Source organism: Leptopilina heterotoma, unplaced genomic scaffold, assembly GCF_015476425.1.
Source record: "Leptopilina heterotoma isolate Lh14 unplaced genomic scaffold, ASM1547642v1 Lhet_130, whole genome shotgun sequence".
In the NCBI taxonomy this organism is placed as follows: Eukaryota; Metazoa; Arthropoda; class Insecta; order Hymenoptera; family Figitidae; genus Leptopilina; species Leptopilina heterotoma.
The window spans coordinates 1,372,229-1,391,154 of record NW_025110849.1 but is presented as its reverse complement, the minus strand read 5'-3'; the positions used below and the strand labels follow the sequence as shown (position 1 = coordinate 1,391,154).

The window sequence follows — 18,926 nt, the reverse complement described above, 5'->3', positions numbered from 1 at the left end:
ACTAGGATCGTTTTGTGAAATTGCTAACGCTTTTCTTTTGAGTATTTCCAGTTCTTTATAATATAACCACCCGTATGCGACTGCCGGGCACGCTGCGACTAGTACTCCGACCCTTTCTGCTAATTTTTGAATCGTTAGATTTTTGTTCGTGAATAATGAATTTGTCATAGTTTTTATTTTCTCGCGTTTTTCTTGCGGTAGTATTATTTTCATGTTCGCGGAGTCTAAAATCATACCTAGAAATTTACAAGTTTTTTTCGGAATTAAGTCGCTTTTATCTTCATTTATAATAAAGCCTAGAAATAAGAGTAATTTTATCACCTCTGTTGTGTGTTGTTTGCACTTTTCTTTGGAATCTGCTATTATTAGAAAGTCGTCTAAGTAAACTACTATTTTTATTCCCTGCTTTCTTAATTTGTTTACAACCGGTTTCATTACTTTTGTGAAAACATATGGGGCAGACGAAAGACCGAATGGAAGCGCGTTAAATTGATAAATTATTCCTCTGTATTTAAAGCGAAGAAATTTTTTGTCGTTTGAGTTTATAGGTACTAAAAGGTAGGCATCCTTAAGATCCAACCTGCACATGTAGTCTTCTTTATTTAATAGGTTTAAGGCGGTTCTCATGGAGTATAGACTTAAGGAGACCAATCTTATATGCATGTACTTCACTGAAAGGCGCAACATTTTGTCGGAAGTACATCAGTAGTACGTGTACATCCTGTAGATGGCAAACGATCGCATATATAGTCGCTTGATTAAGTCCTAACCGTCTTAACCTTATTTTTGCTGTATTTTGAAATTAAAAATAATTTTAAATAATAAATAGGTAATATAAAATTATGACAATGAATTTTATTTTCATAAATAATAACATTCTTCGAAAACATTCAATTATTTTTAATACAATTTTTATAAAACTTCACTAAAGGATTCAATTTAAAAAAAAACAAAGAAATTCTTCAAAAAATTTAATTATTTATAAAAGTTATAATAAAATTGATTAAAAGAGTTTAATGTTCTATCAATAATTTTAATAAAGTTTTAATAGGCACGTGGCCACTGAATAACATGACCTTTATAGTAAAATTAATTATTACTATAATTTGAGGCTTTGAGGTTATTAACATAACCTCAAACTAAAAAGTGATCTAACAATTATGACAAATAGTAGCTCATTCTGTTCTTTAAAACATTTTTTACAATTACAATTACAATTACATTTGTTAAATTTTATTTAAAATATTTTGTTCAATAGTTAAGCAAATAAAATAAAAAAAATTTTTTTTAATAACTTTTGAACAAAATATTTTAAACAAAATTCAACGAGTGGAAATGTAGAGAATGTTTCAAAGATGAGTAGAATGAGCTATTATTTATCAAAATTGGTTACAAATTTTAATTGGTTACTGACCCTTAAAGAAAAAACACATAATGTTTAACAATTATGATTTTACATCAAATTTTGGTCCAACCTAATTTTTCCTGATAATTGTACAACTGGATCTTTCAGAATTTGGTGAAATCATTTTAATTATGATTTTATTTGCTGTTAAAAATCACTTTTTAGTTTGAGGTTATGTCAAGCGATCGACACTCCTGAATCAAAAAAATCTGTAAAAAGCACATTTTTTCACAAAAAAGTCGCACAATCCGAGCCCTGTAATATAGACTTTGTATTGTTATCTTATTATTATTATATTTATATTTATAATTTGAATATATAGTATATACATGAATTAGTAAACTTATAGAAATCCATGTTCATTTTAAAACTTCAGCTATCTATGCGATCGTTGCGCGCTATACGAGAAGATTCAGAACTATGAACTTCCGACATAAAATGGTTGATTTCATACACACTACATTGGTCTCCTTAAGTCTATACTCCCTGGCGGTTCTAATGTCTTCGATTTTAAAGTGTTCCGGATAGATAAAAATATTTAATTTTTTTAGATTTAAAATGAATCTATGAGTTCCGTCAGGTTTTTTTTAAAGGAAATAGGATGAGAGGAATTGGTTATCTACTTCTTTGCACGTTTCGATTGCTTTCGAAAATGTCAGTTTTTTTATTGCGAGGTCTAAGTCACTGTTGGATTCGTTTCGTAGGGTTCCCTGTCTTGGACAGGTTGATTTTCAAATTTTAATTTGTACCCTTTTACGGCGTTAATCACAAAGGGATCTTGTGTGATTATTTCCCAGTTTTTTACATAAGCTTTAAGTCTCGCTGCGGTAGTGCTTACCTGGTTTCCGCTTATCGCCTGCTTTGTTGAGGTTGGCTCTGTTGGTAATAATTCCTCGCTGGTCCCGATTGTCCCGATTGTCGATGTTTGTAAGGGTGATTCCTTGAGACGGATGGCTTGTTTTGATAATAGCTCCCTCGTGTTGCCTCCTTCTTCTTCACGGCGGAGCTGCGCCAGTTTAAAGATTTTGTTGGGCCTTTCGTCACTGGTTTTGGTTTCATTTCACGGGATACCTTCTCCATTGCTTTGGATGTTTCAAGGAGTCCTTTTAGATTGTCGCCAAAAAGCAACGACGTTGGCTCTACCTTTTTTAAAATTTTTTGAAGTTTTTCTTCGTATTTTCCAAGCAGAAATGTTTTTCTTGCTTGTGTCAGTGAATGAAAAAGGTCTGCCAAGAGCTTTACTGTGAGTGAAAGGTTGTTTAAAATTGAGTCCCGGTCTAAAGGGGTATCGGCGTCCCCGAGTATTTGGCTTAAAACCAGCGATGAGGTAGATAGCGCAGCGCCTACAAGGTTCTGATATTCACGGAAATATTCGTCTCTAGAAGCTGCTTTCGGGTGTAAATCGACTATTACTTCCTCGTTGAGTGTTGGAGCTTCTAGATTTAGATCACCTTTTCGAGGGATTTTCTCCAATAGAGCGTCTTTTGTCTCTTTGTTTCCTATTCCATGTTTCAGCCAGGCTTTGATCCTTATTTTGACTTCACTTCGGGGTTTCAAGTTTTCTGTTTCCACATTTGGATTTTCTCCTAGGAATTTCGTAGCTTCGTCGTTTTCGGACTCTTGTTCCGATTCGCTGTGTTCGTTCGCTATTTTGTTTCCTTGTTCGTGCTGTAACACGTCTGTAACAGAGGAATTTTTATTTAAGTATGAGGACGAATAATGCTCTTCTTTGCTTTTGTTTGTCGCTTTCAACATAGTATTTGAACTTTGAGAGTTTTCTTGGCTATTGGATTCAACTTTAGATTGAAACTCAGCCTTACTTGTATTTTTTGTGGATTCCACTTTTCGTCTTTTTTTCTTACCTTCGTATTGTAGTTCTTCATCGAATTGTTGTTCTTCATCGGATTGTTGTTCTTCATCGGGTTTTTGATTCAGGTCATTCATGTCTGCGAGTTCACCCGATATCACGATCATTTGTTGTTCTAGTTGCCTGAGTAAAATTTTCTTTTTTAACTTTTCTTGTTGTAAGTTATCCATTTTGCTGAACTGCACGTCACCGACGCCAAGAAACGAATGGAAGCTGAAAGGAAACCCACAGGGTTAGACAGAGAAGGGAACACCTTCCCTACTTTTTAGCCTCTCATATCTCTAAAGTGTGGCGTCATCTAGCATCAAGTAGCGATACTACAAGTTACATATATCTTTGAACAAGTACTTAAAATATAATAGATGGCAAATACCAGTTAGTCGATTTGTTTATGACGTCACAAACAAAGTTACAAAATAAAAAATGTTAATAATAAAACACTTTAATGCCCGGTTCCACCAACCTCGATTAAGACAATAATGGACCGTCAAATTTGTACTTGCGTTTCACCACCTTTTAACGGAACGTTATCTCGATTTAACCGATGTTAACTCTAACCGGCCACAAGAGGTCGGTTAACGTGCCATAACCTAAAAAGTGTTTCGAAAGTGACAGACAAGTGTAATTCTCTTTTCCAGAAAAATGAATATTTTGAAAAATTCATGGACAGATTCAGAAAGTGACGAAATGGAAGAAATTTTCTTTCACATTCATATTCGTAGAAGGGAAAGAATTTTTTTAAATAGAAACAATTTTATAGACACATATGATGATAAAGACTTTTACATTAAGTTTCGTTTAACTAAACTCTGCGTTCATAATTTATTAGACGAAATAGAACATGAATTATTACACGCTACAGAGAAGTATTTCAGTGTTTGCATTTGAAATAAAATTTCCCTTAATTTTATTAATATTTATTTTATATTTTTTAAGAAAATCAGTGGGAATATTAAAACATTTCTCAATTGAAGTTGGCTAGTTCCACATTCCCTTTAAGTATTCAAAAATTTAATTAATTTAATTATTAATTTAACTTCAAGTTATTTACAATAATTTTTAATAAGGTTTTTTTATTTCATTTTACCTGTTAAATGAACCTGTTTTTTTAAAGTAACAAAATGTTTACATGTACCGCGTTTTAAATTTTCCCATAAACTCTTCAGACTTCTAACATCACGGTAAATTGCACTACCGTGATTATTAAATTCCTGAGTAATTGTTATCCATGTATCATTTTTCATTTTTATATTGAAGGCATCGCTTTCTTTATTCTCAATAAGTTTTTTATATTTTGTCACTAATTCAGATAAACAAGATTTTTCTGATGGCCAAAAATTTGGCGACCTTTTTTCTGCCATTTTTAGGGTTTCGTGGCTAAGGGCCAAAACTTACGTCTTAAGTTTTATGTATTAAGTCTTAAGTCTTATACACGGAGAAAAATGGATAGTTAAAAAATATATAATCAAATTTATTATCTGTATAGTTAGAAATATTATCTTCCTGAAATATTATATATTCCCGTTTAGTATATCTAGATAATCAAATTTATTATCCTGGATAGTCAACTTGCCGAGCGCTTGCGCAGAAGTTTGACTACCGATTACCGATTACAACTGTTTTCGAACGAGTTTTTCTCTGCACACAGGCACTTTTTACAAAATCTGACAACGTACATTTGTCACAAATGTTTTTAATTGTCTGAATTCAAAAGATTTTGTTAATCCATGCAGAAACGCGGTTACAGGATTAGAAATACAAAAGGAATTTAATGACATGTGGCTATACATATATTGCAGCCACTTTGCCATTAGAGGGCAGAAGCATGCAGCGTGCGTAATGGAGCTCTCACAGCTCTGCCTGCCTGCGCAGGCAGTAATTGGAGTAAGAGAGAAAATCAATTAGAGTGAAAGAGACAGTAAATTCAAATTTGTATGCTGCCTACTAGCTGTGAGAGCGCCTTAAAGGATCAGCTGTCAAAATGATTCGCATTACATTGCTATGGTAATTCCAATCCTCCAACCGCGTTTCTACAGGAATTGACAAAATCTTTTGAATTCAGACAAGTAAAAACATTTGTGACAAATGTACGTTGTCATATTTTGTAAAAAGTGCCTGTGAACAGAGGAAAATTTGTTAGAAAATGAATGTTTACCAATTTCACGTCATTTAAACCGGTCAGTGCCGTATTTGTTGGGTGATAACTGTTGGTCGCACATTATCGAGAAATTTGAGAGACCATCGAACACGGTTAAATAGTTTTATATTATTCGAAATTTAAAAACATTGTCAAGTTTTTTTATACTGAATTTAAGATATAATATTGCTTAAAAAATATATAAAACTTACGATTAGCAACATAACCTTTAAACCTGTCAAAAGGATTTAAACATTTCAAGGTTACCGTTAAATTAATGTGTTTTGTTCTTTAAAATTTTCAGATTTTCCATAAAAAATTATTTATCTAGGAGAAATGTTCACTAATTTCTTAAAAAATTAACTTTTATCATTAAATATTTCTTATTGATCAACTTAGATGTATATAAACACAGCAACTTGCGTTTACTATTTAGGATAGTCAAAGTAAACATCTTGGATAATAGCAGTTAGTATGTAAGTTTGATTATCCCAAGATACTAAATTTAACTATCTAGATGGTTGTCCTATAGTTGAGTATCCAAGATCGTCACCCTGATTATCTAGATAGTAAATTTAACTATCCATTTTTCTCCGTGTAGCGAGACTTCGGTATAAGAAGTTCTTAAGTTTTAAGTCTCATGTATTAAGTCTTATGTCTTAAGTTTTAAGATTTATGTATTAAGTCTTAAGTTTTCAGTCTTATGTATTAAGTCTTATGACAACATAACAACCGTTGCCATGGCAACCGTTAAGTCTTATGTATTAAGTCTTATGTCTTAAGTCTTAAGACAACATAACAACCGTTGCTATGTTAATGTTTGTCATAACAGCCATTGCCATGGCAACCGTTGCTATGTTAATGTTTGCCACAACAACCGTTGCCATGACAACCGTTTCTATGGTAATGGTTGTCATAACAACTGTTGTTAGAGTAATGGTTCTTGAGTGAAAGTAAAAACTCAGTTTGTGTGGTAATTTTCTATTTATTAATTATTAATATATTATACATTAGAAAAATAATACAATATATTGATTTAAAATTTTCAAATATATTTTCTTAACCATAATGGTTTATGGTAGCTGAAAAATGATTCATAAATGCCTGCAGTGAAATTTTTAATGGCAATTTTTAATATTTAATGTTGCTCCTTGACTTTTGTGTACAGTTATTGCCTCAGCAGGAACTAAAGGAAATTGTATTCTTATGATTTGAATATGTGAAGATTTCATTCTTTTTATTACGTGACGAGCATATTCAATTGGTGTCCAATTTAATGATAAATTTATTCCTGATTTGATTGCCTCTTGAATCATCTTGAGTCTTTGATTTTTTCCGATGTTATTATTGTTATTAGTATAAAAATCTATGCAAAGAAGTAAAGGTAAATTTAATATTCTTATGAGAGATAAATATTCTTCTTCAGGAAATTGTGGTGGACCATAAAAAATAGTATTTTCAGTTATTCCTGGATGATCACCTATATCATGAGAAATGTCTGAAACTTGGGAATCATATTCATATCCTTCAAGTGGATCAATAAATTTTGAAGTAATTTTTTCCAGTTCATCTTCGCCTTGTTCTTTTTCATTTATAATTTGTAACAGTTTCTCAAAATCCATATTTTTGCCAAATTGATTAAATTAATAACTCTCCTTTCTAATTTGGTCAATGTGTTCATGAAATACAATTTCATGATTAATTTCTAATAAGTCTTTTTGTTCATTACGCCATGGAGTATATAGCATAATTTGTTCCCTGAAGAAATTATCTTGATCTAATGCAATATTATAATTTCTAAATCTTATAATTCTTGGAAGTTCACGCTTATACATATATCCCAAATTATTTTGCAATATGATACATTTTTGTTTAGAATTTATTATATAAATAATAAAATTTATGTTTATATTTATGTTTTTATTTATGTTTATAAATTTATTAATTATATTTAACTTTTATAAAATGAAGAGTTGCAAACCGTTACCGAACACGTGGTGACTTTGTGAGGAAAATTCTACACAGCTCCATAAACGTGTACTTCAGTTAGGATTGACCAATCACAATAGAGAAAGTAATGTTATTGCGAACCGAATATACGTTTAGCTAACCATGGTTTATAACATGTTGGTGGAACGCATAGGCAGATAAACTCAGCTAAACAGCACCTTTAAGGGGCACAACTAGTGTGAGTGACTGAAAACAACGGTGATTTTTAGGAATTTTTTTCAGGGAAATTATTGCATCTAATTTTTTTTTAAAGTTTTGTACATGTATATTTCTATAAATAGTAAACATTTTGTAATTTTGCAAAGAAAAATATCTTTTTTTAAAAGAGTTATTCGCTATCTCAAAAAAAAAGTTCTCCCACTTCTGCACCACTGAAAAAAATTCTGTGTGGCTGCCACATGTGTGGCGATGGCGCTACACTCTCTTGCCTCGAGTGCTCTGTCCTTCGGTTTTCGGGTGCGTCAACGAATCTCGAGAGCAGGTAGCCTTCCCGAATAGACGGGGGGCTGTCATACCGATATCTCGAGATTGGTGCAACCTCGTATTGAGCACGCCGAGAGTTTAGTTCGGTGTATATGGGTGTGAGCTGTGACGCGCTATGCTCTCTCAATTCGGGGTCTCAGATTGGACGAAAAACCAGTGTTTTAGCCTTCTCTCGCGGTGAGGTAGTGCTCCTTTGAGAGCTAATCTCCCTTCCGAAATCGGGATAGTACTTACCATCTGATCTGTGTGGTAGCGACATTCGTAGGTAAGGTAGCGACACAGAATTTTTTTCAGTGAGTGATTGCGTCCTTCTCAGTTACTGAAATAAAAAAAACAAAGATTATTAAACTAGAAGATATTTGCCGTACAATGAGGCTCCAGTTTTTTGATTGGAAGAAAAATAAAATTTTGGGATGCCAAGAACCATCGGATTTTTTTGGCGAAATTAAAAAGCTTTTTTCAAAACTTCGTTATTCTGTTGCAATTCAATATTTTTTGACATCCGAGGGTCATTATACGGAAAATATTTTCTAGTTTAATAATCTTTTTGGTTTTTTTATTTCAGTCACTGAGAAGGCCGCACTCTAGTTGTGCCTCTTAACTTTAGCGGACCGTCAGTTAATCGAACATTTAACTACGAGCTGGTGGAACCGGGCATAAAACTCAGATTGAAAAAAAATCATGCACAAAATTAAAATATATAATATATGGATGAATCCTATTGCACAAAATAACTCCACATAATCTTATGGAGGCAAATAAATAACCATTCCTCAAAAGTACAGTCAATCAGCAAGTGAACAATAATAATAATAATAGAAAATAGCAAATAATTAGAGCTTTATTATTAACTCACTGCACAATTGTAATGTCCCAGATGTTCTTTTCTCAAACACAACTGAGCACAAAAACAAAATGTATGTAATAATAGTATATATTAAGCAACAAGGGTATAAAGGCAGCCAATTTGTTTACGATGATTTTTGTGACACGAGTGGAGGTCGAGGGCGCCCCGAAACCGGAATGAGTCTCGGGAAAAATCATCGTTAACAAATTGGCTGCCTTTATTCCCATGTTACTTACGATATTTTTTATTCCTAATGCACAAAGTGGTGATTTCAGATAGCAGACGACAGGGAGTAAAAGTCATTCACTTGTTCGACTTGTATAAAAATGGCGGCCTTTTTTCCCATATGCAAAAAAAGCATGGGACCAGCTGTTTTTTTGCCCTTGGGAAAAAAGGTCGCCATTTTCATACGGTCGAACAAATGAGTGACTTTACTCCCTGTCGTTAGCTATCTAAAAGCGCCATTTTTGTGCATGTGGGATATAAATAAAATTTGTTTTGTTTTCAGGAGTTTTGAATTTTGCCGTTCGCTTAAAAGACGGCTTAAGTTGATTTAAACCGTTTTTCAAAAGACGCTTACCTTGCCAAAATCACTTAAAACAATTAAGCCGTTTTTCGAGCGAACGATTCAAATTACCCATAAGAAAACAAAATATCAAAGTATAAAGAAAATCTGAAATTCAAAGTTTGCTCTGCTCATGGAACGCCCCAATAGGAACAATATAAGATACCCAACCACTGAATAACATAACTTCAATAGGTAAAACTAACATTCTAAATGATCATTTATTTTCAGAGTTGTGATTTGTCGGGATCGGATTTACATGAGGCGAATCTACGAGGTGCCAATTTAAAAGAAGCCGTCTTCGATCTTATGCTCACTCCCTTACACATGTCGCAAACGATTCGATGAAAGTAAAAGAACCGCAAGTGCAGTCGTCATATACAAATGGTATTTAAAGTTCTGTGATCGTACTTGAGAGTGCTCGAAGGTCTCTGATATTTCTTGATTATGTACGATGGGGCGCACTGTTACATATTTCCCAAATGTCATTTGACCAAATTTGTGTTTTACCGAGGTGTCACTTAATTGAACTGTATTTATGACGAAATGACATTTAACTGAATTGACATTTTAACAAATTTTTAGTCTTACGAATCGCCATTGTTGTAAATTTTTATTTGTTTAAAGCAACGCATTTTTACAAGTTTTAACTAAGTTTTGCAATCTGCTTGGAGCAACAAGAGTTGTTACTGGTTACTAAATTTTAACTTTGTACAGCAGAATGAGTTTAAATTCACTGACTCTCTTACTTTTGTAAGATGCAAGAGTAAGAGTCAGTAAATTTAAAATACTTTCTTCCTTACTCTTGTTGCTCTTGCCTGCGCAGACACCTGAGCTGTGACCATGTCAAAAAGCCCAATTGTCATATGATTTGTATTACATTACTATTGTATTTTCCATTTTGCAACCGCTATTATGCATGAATTAAAAAAATATTTTTGGATTTAGCTAAGTATAAGAAATGTGCCCTTTATACGTTGGCAGATTTAACACAGTAAAAAGTGTTTGTGTGTAGAGGTAGCACATAAGCAGAAATTTAAGGGTCAAGTCCCATGGCACCGTTTTGCGTTGCGTTTTGTAACTAGGCAATGAGTGCAAATAGAGAAAACCTATATCTGTATCTTTCTCACACTCATGGCCTAGTTACAAAACGCAACGCAAAACGCTGTCATGGGACTCCAGCCTAAGAGACCATCGAACACTTTTAAGGTCAACACGCAATAGGTTCGCGAAGTACAAGGATGAGATAGAAAATGACACAAGTATGACTGTGCATTTTTTATTTCAGGCTTTGCATTTGTGAATGACGTGCTTCGACCTTTAAGGGTAAGAAATATGTGATTTATCCTGATGAAAGGTATCTTAGGAGCATTTGACAAGAATAGTTTGAAAGAAAATGCATAAAGAAGATTAAGGTACTACTACACTTTAGAAGGCTCTTAAAAGACCAAATTTAAAAATTTTTTTTATTAGGTCTTTTATTATAAAAATGTAAAAAACTTTTTTGCCTATCTTAGTACATATTTGGAGAATAAAAATAATGGTTTGTTTTTTATTTTTATTTAATATCATAATCTGCAGACAGCATCCAGATCGAAACTCCAAAAAGTTAATTGTCCAATTGCGGACAGTTTATCTCAAGATTGACAAATCGGAAACAAAAAATCCAAGCTGATTTTTAAAAAAGAATGTGTCTTGCATAGAAATCCACCACCATTAATTAAAAATCGACCAAAATAAAAAAATAGCAGATGTTTTAATAATTTGTTTAAAAATACACTATGTTTTTCAGAATTTTTCTAATCTGCAAAAATGTTTTTTTTAATTTCTTGACTATTTTCTGGTGAATTCACACACAGGACATGCTAACAAACAAAACGACTTATTATTTATTAAAATCGGTTCAGTAGATTCAGAGATAAAGTGTCCGCAATTTAAAAAAACGTGTTTAAACCTTATATGCATCGTTAGAGGCCATCCAGAAATTACCTAAAATTATTCTTTTGCAAATTGAAACCCCTCCACTATTTTTTTGTCAGACACTGTTACATACATTAGCACCAATGTTTCTACTGGTCATAACAAAAAGCTGGACCCCACCATCCCCTTAAAGATTTACTTAATTTTTTAATGACTTTTTATATTTATTGAATAATTTTGAAAAATTTACTTTTATTTTTTACAATTGGTTATGAATACTTTAGGTGTTTTTTGAAGTCTTAAGGAGTTAAAACATACAATAAAAATTTTTTTTTAATTCTCAAGTGTAGTAGTACCTTAAATATCAATACAAAATTATGATGTTTAAATCTTCATTACATCTAAAATGTTAAGTGCGACTCCAAAGGAAACTTTAGTTATTTCGGAGTTAGTAAATATTACGTCAAAATATTCAGTAGTTTTCGAGATTCCTCCTAACCATTTTAACCAAAACACTTCATTATTTTTTTTTATTAATTTGTGGTTAGATTTGTTTAAGTGTGAATTAAAATTCCTAAGTTTCATTGCAATTGGTTTACTTACTCCGAAATAACTACATTTTTTCTTGGAGTCGCACTTAAATAAAAATTGTTTTTGTTTTTACAAAATTGTCAAGAATTTTTAATTAAAAGAAAACTAGAGTAAACCTTTCTTCAGAGAGTGTCATATATTCCACTAAAAATTTAGCGCGATAATTGAGCCGCTGGATTTTATAAGGGCGCGTAAATTTTTCTCGGCCAAAATCAATTTCCTCTTGACACTCGAATTCAACTTTTGAATTTAAATATTTTGAATGCATGTCTTTATAGGAACTTTCATTGCCCCTGCTATTTTTATGAATATTTTTTCTTATCACCGTTTTCGAAATTATTTAGAAAAAACTGTTGATCTTGGGAAGGCAAGATTTGAATGAAATTCAAAAGTGTAACGTTAAAAAAAGCGACGTTTCGTTGGCTAGGGTTTGACAACCTCATCAGGCTGAAAATTTGTTAAGTAGATAAATCACACTTCAGTATTTTTTTAAAAAGGTCTAAAATCACTATTTTGATAAATGAACAACAATGATATACATTTATGATATCATAATATGATATAAATTTTGTTAGAACATCAAGCACATGCTAAAATGTCAAAAAATTAAAAAGTTTAGTCAAAATATAATAAAAAATTGTTCTACACTTATAAGAATAAAAAGAACAGAGAAAGACATTCTTAAAACAGCGATTCACTGTCAACTGAAAATATATTTACTCATCTTATAAAGTCAAACTAGTAAATACGTGAGATAAGTCAATGAACTAAAACGTAAACACAGTCTTAGATGAACTGATGAATCTAAAATGTCCAAGTCGTAGATGAATCTGGAAACTGATTGTCTTGAAATATTAAAAGAAAAACATAATTGTGTACCTCTGTTTTATTATAGATATTATGTAGATGGCACAATTTCAGGTGTAGAAAAAGAAAATATTACTCTTGTCATTGACACGTTCAAATTCATACAGTCAAAAATTACAGTTTACTATATGGAAATAGAAAAAAACAATTCCATTAATTTTCTTGACTTAACACTTATTAGAGAAAATAACCATGTAATCATTGACTGGTATCAAAAACCAACTTCTTCCGACAGACTTATTAATTATTTTTCAGATCATCCAACCCAACAAAAAAAGAATATTGTGTACAACTTAGTTGATAGAGCCATTTCATTGTCCAATAAAAAATTACAGTTTGAGTACTTGAAGAAAGTTAAAACAATTCTAAAAAAACAATAATTATTCTTTAGATTTTATTGAAAAATATATTAACATTAGAATGAGCAAGTTAAAATTTTCTAACGAGAATAATAACAATCAAAACAGAGTCAATATTTATAGTCAAATCTCCAAGGTTCTAAAAGAATACTGAAGTGTAATTTATCTGTTTTATCTGCCTGCTGAGGTTGTCAAATCTTAGCCAACGAAACGTCGCTTTTTTAACGGCACACTTTTGAATTTCATTCAAATCTTACCTTTCCAAGATCATATATATTATCAACATTAACGAAACTGTGGAAGGATATAATTATAATTCTAACAACTTACTCTCCTAAGAATGATAAAAAAACTTTGTTTTCTTTATAAACAAAATTGTTCTTAATTTTTTTTTCTGTATTATCGTGATAAACATGAACTGGAAACCTCGCAGCTTTTGCTTAAAGGTCGAATTTTAGGCAATAAAGAACTTTCAGTAAAAAAGTTGTTCATTATGGTCCAAAAAAGTTTTTTGAAAAACTATACTGCCAATTAATAATAATTAGTGTTAAAATGGTGAATTATTAAAGTTGCTAGTGGCCGAAAGTATAGCGCGCGTTGCTTGCTCTATACTCAAAATTCAACCAGTAAACAAGAGCCGCGAAGATAGTAGTTTATGTTTTCACAATAATACAGTACAGAATTCATTAAAAATATTCAAATTGAGAAGTTGAATTTTAAGTGTCCAGGAAACTTCGAATTAGGACAATAAAAAATTTATGTGTTCTTCTACGATGAAGCGGCTTAATTTTCATTTAAGTATTTAAAAAAAGTAACATTACTGTTTCAATTGGATTGAATTATTTCTCGTGGTTTTGATCCGCCTTGACGATCACTTTGAAGCTATACTACTACTACTAATATAGTAAACGGATGGCAACACGTAATCAAATGTTATCTTTGCGCGACGCAAAACAAGGCACACAGTTTGATGCGGCTTCGGATGCTGTGTTCCTATTCTCTGTGTTACAGGGCCACTCTCATGACGTCCATTAAACAGCGCTGTGAATTAAGAAAATTTACATTTCAGGTTTTATTTGTGTAGAAAATTTTTTATATTCTACTTTATTTTCAAACGTTATCTAAGAGATACATTTAAATATAAAAAATATATATATATATTTTTCATATGATATTTCGGTTTTCTTTTTTAAAGAAAATATTTATTTTAAATAAATTTCTTATTTATGAGTAATTTTGCAATTTATGGCAAATTATGATAGTACAGGTGACAATTTTTTAATGGTGTGGATGAGAGATAATTATTTTGTAATGAGTGTTTTGCGAAACAGAGAATTTCCACTTACTCAAATTTAGAGAGTATGTAAAAGTGTATACCAACAGCCTTTTACTTTCGTACGTAAAATAATTTTAATTATTTATTAATAAAATACTTATTAACACTTTTTGTTTAATTTTTTTATGTGATCCAAGTCAGGTAGAGATTAAAAGATTAATTATTATTTATGTCAAATGTTTTTATTTTTTTAAAAGTAGTGTTTTCGTTTTTTCCGGGTGAGGGGAGATATAAGTTATTAAAAATTTTAATTTTCTTCCAATTTTATTTATAATGTATGTTTAAAAAAACTATTTTTAAAAAATATTTTCATAATTTGGTGTTTTAAATTTATAGTCTTTATAACAGGTGTATACATCTTTTTACTTTCAGATGTTTATTCTTTAGTTTCATGGACAAAAATATATAGTCAATAAGGCAATGTAAAAGACTTATATAGTGGTTAATAAAAAAGAACAAATAAGTGAGACTTTAATTATCTTATTTTATTTCCAGATTCTTCAACTAAAGAAGTTTACGTGACTCTAAATATTTCTTGTACATAAATTGCAAATTTTTCAGCTTAGTAATTAAGAAGTATTTATCAAGCGGCAGAAATCTTTTTTTGTTTTCTACTCTATCAATATTACGTTGCTTTGTTTTTCTCATTTTGATTTTATTTTTCACAATAGTCTTTTATTTGAAAGAAAATTCTGCTTTAAATATTTTGTTTAAAAATAATTATTTGTGCAACAAGGACACATTTGTAGGGGAATCGAGACTTGCGTGTGTCGACTGACCCCGGACAGCAAAAAACCAAATAAAAAGATTGAACAATTATTTTGACATCTTTTATAAAACTTACATTATGTAATGTATGACTCAATAATTTGAGTTATTTGACATTCACGAGTCGTGCAATTTCTAGAATGCGCTCTTCTTCTTCTTCTTCTTCTTAATTGGCCTGTTGATAAATCAGATGGCCATAGATTAAACACATAAAATTTCACTATAGAAAATTGCAAGCAGAATCAAGATACAATGATGAGCTGGTTCATATAGGCATAGAACAAGCAGTAAAGCAAAGGCACAAAAGAACATGCGCGGCAGAGCAAAGTAAGTGACTGTGTTAGATTGCGGGAAATTCAAACAGTTGTTTGCGAGTGCTAGAATGAAACCACCGGACATATATCAGTCTCCAGGTGTCTTCCGAGATTGCTTATTTCTTGCAATATGTTACAAGAAAGGCATCTTATTGAAGAATAGTACAAATTGAACACCATGAGCCATTAGAATTTAAATTGGAATGGCGCGGTATTCGGATGGAATTTGTTGTAGATGGTTTTTCTGATATAGTTGATGGCGGTGGAATTGCTGTAGAAGTTTGTTCGCAGTTGTCGCCGGATTTAAAGCCAAAAATTTCCAGTTGTTGTTGGTGCTTAGAATTCAATGTAGTAATGTTGATATTACTTGCTATTTTGCAGTGGAAGGGGTTCAGATTTCCATTAACAAGGAAGGAAAAAGAAAAACTTGTGTATAAGGAGAGAAAGAAAGAAACCAAAAAAAGCTAAGACAAAATTCATCGACAAAACAAATATAATAACTGTTATCCCGTTTCTTTTATTTAATACTGCTTTGAATTTAATATAAATTGATGATACATCAAATGTCTAGATATAATTTTCCTTAATTTGATAAAAAAATTTATGTAGTTCCATTGATAATTTCTTATTTGGGTTAAAAATAAATTTACCAAGGTTTTCAAGGGGGGAAGAGAAATCATTAATCGATCTAAGGTAAAAAAACAAAGATTGTCTGCCTGGACCAAGGTTTGGACATTCATTTAGCAAGTGAAATAGGGACTAACACCCTGACCGCAACTACATTCGCTGGGAAAGTTCCAATTCATGCGTCTGAAATGTTCGAAAGTACATATATGGTTAACTCTAAGGCGAGAAATCAAACTAGTATTTGCTCTTGGTATCTTCATTCCAAGATACCATGGTCTTTTAGTATCGAAATTGATTTTTGACAAAATTCTGTCCGCCGCTGCAGAATGATTCTTGTAGGGCCATAGCTCCCTTGATTGAGAGGACATAAATCTTTTGCCCCACGAGAAAACATCCCCAGCAGAGGCTACTTTTTTTGGAGGAATGTTCAAAGATGCAGCGAGCTTTGCAATTTGATCAGCAACAGAGTTCTCTTTGATGTTGTTATGAGAAGGGATCCATATAAGATGAACGGAAAGGGGGAAAGGAGAGTTGATGATTAGGTCGGCTATTTTGAATGGGAGCTTAGAATCCTTGTGTGTTAAGGAGGTTCTGTCTGATATCTGTTTAATTGCTGACATGGAGTCCGATAGAATGACGATGTTCTGGAAGTTTGCGGAGATTGCGTATTTAATGGACAGGTGAATAGCAGATAGTTCTGCAGAGGTTGAGGATATATATCCGGGGAGAGGAACACCGTATCGGGTATTGTTTCGGGGAACATAAAATCCTGCACCTGCCTTATCGGAATCTGGAAAACAAGATCCATCAGTATATATATATATATATGTATGATTAGGATAGTTATCATTCAGGAATTGTGCCAATTTTTCATTTGGAGTGTTAGAGTTTTTCAATTCATGTCCGAATTCATCGTTGATAGGGATGGGAATGTGGATTGTTTCCCATGGTAGATCAAAGAAAAGAGGACTTTTTGTGATGAGGCAGGAGTTGATCTTGTCTTGTAGAAGAATAAAGGATTTATAAATACCCGTTTTTGTTATTAATTTAAGAGGTTTGCGTTGGTTAGTAATACGAGTTTTTAATGTTTTAAGATTTGAATTTAGGGGATTCTTTGTCCATGAACAATTTCTGACTATAAATCTGGTTGTTAAATAATTTCGTCTGATTTTAAGAGGAATTTCGCCAGATTCGATGAGTTCCTACTCATTCTGTAAATAGGCGTGGATGACATACAGCCTGTGATTACCCTTAAGGCAGAATATTGTAATCTGTCCAATTTATCTAAGAGATATTTAGCAGCCCCAGAGAAAAACATACCACCCCATTTTAGAATTGCCCTTACTAGTCGTTTATATGCCATAAGGAGGGTTTCCGAGGAAGCGCCCCAGGTGATTTTAGAAAGGGCTTTAAGGGCTTTAAGGGTGTTGATAGCTTTGGTTGCCTTTGTCGTGATGGATTGGATGTGGGATTTCCATGTTAATTGTGAATCAAAGATTATCCCCAGGAATTTCATTTCATTCTCGCATGTTATAATTTGGTTATTAATCTGAACAGTATAGTTTGAAACGTCTATTTTGGATCTTGAAAATATACAAAAGCAACATTTTGGAGTGGAAATATTGAGACCCAGGTCGGTTAGCCAAGCTGTGATCTTGTTAATAGATGTGTTTATTTCTACAATTCCCTCCTCGATATTCTTGTTAGTGGTTTATAAAAATATATCATCCACATAGATTGTGGCTTTAGTATTTGGATTTAAGTGTTGCATAATTTGCTTTGTATAGACGTTATATAGGAAGGGTGATAGAACCGCACCCTGAGGAACGCCTACGTGTGTTTTCTTTGGATCGTTATCGTTTGCTGAAAAATATAGGTTACGCGAAAAAGTCATAAAATTGATAAAATTAAGGATACATGTAGGAGTGTTGAGGTCTTTTAATTGATAAATAAGTTGATCATGGCGAACGCAATTATAAGCGCCTTTTATATCGAGGGATACCGCTAAGACGTTTTCGTTTCTTTCAAAACCCATGAGAATGTCAGTGTATGCAACTGCTGCACAATCAGAAGATGATCTGGCTTTACGAGATCCAAATTGTTGTGAAGGGAACCAGTCTGATCTTTCAGCAATATATTCAAGTCTACGGTGGATGAGACTTTCAAATAATTTGGAGATATTTGAGGATAAGGATATTGGTCTGAATCCTTTGCCTTCTGGTTTTGGAATAAAAAGAATCAGATTATCCCTCCAGGACTCCGGAAACAGACTGAACCTATAGAAATGATTGAAAATTAATAGTAGGAGTTTATGCCCAGAAGTTGGTAATTTTTTAATTATAGAATATCCTATGGAGTCTATACCCGGGGCAGATCATTGAAAATATTAGTGGATTTGGCAGTATTGGATGTTTGAAAGCCTTTAATTATACTCCAAATCTTCTTGAGACCCATGGAAGGGTTGATTGTGGAACAAAATTGTTTATATGAGTTTTGTTTTTGGTTGCGTAAAAAGATTTTGATCTCATTATCTACTTTGAGGTATTGAGATAATGCCTCTTGAGTTTGGTTTTGAAAGTAAGTCCTTCTTGCGTTGGATCTCTTTTCTATTGCTGTGGAACAGTCGTCGTTCCACCATACTGGCTTGGATTTACCCATTTTGCGACCCCTATTTGATGGTTTAAAACCTCCAGAATCCAAAATGGATTCTTTGATACCCTCTATGAACTCAGTATAAGTCTGGATGTCGGGAGATATAGTCTCAGATTCAATCCTAGCCAAGATATCCTTTGAGAAATTGTTTATTTTTGAATGGAACAATTCCCAGTTC

At 32.4% G+C, this 18,926-nt stretch overlaps 1 protein-coding gene across 1 annotated transcript in view; it reads left to right on the top strand.

Moving 5' to 3' along the window:
• LOC122512967 (BTB/POZ domain-containing protein KCTD9) overlaps window positions 1–10,849 on the top strand; it is a 106,443-nt gene extending 95,594 nt beyond the window's left edge. Inside the window, exon 6 of the mRNA XM_043629169.1 lies at window positions 9,546–10,849. Coding sequence (XP_043485104.1) covers window positions 9,546–9,662 — 117 coding nt within the window. The 3' untranslated portion in view covers window positions 9,663–10,849. The remainder of the gene's footprint in view (window positions 1–9,545) is intronic.
• The last annotated feature ends 8,077 nt before the right edge of the window (window positions 10,850–18,926 follow it).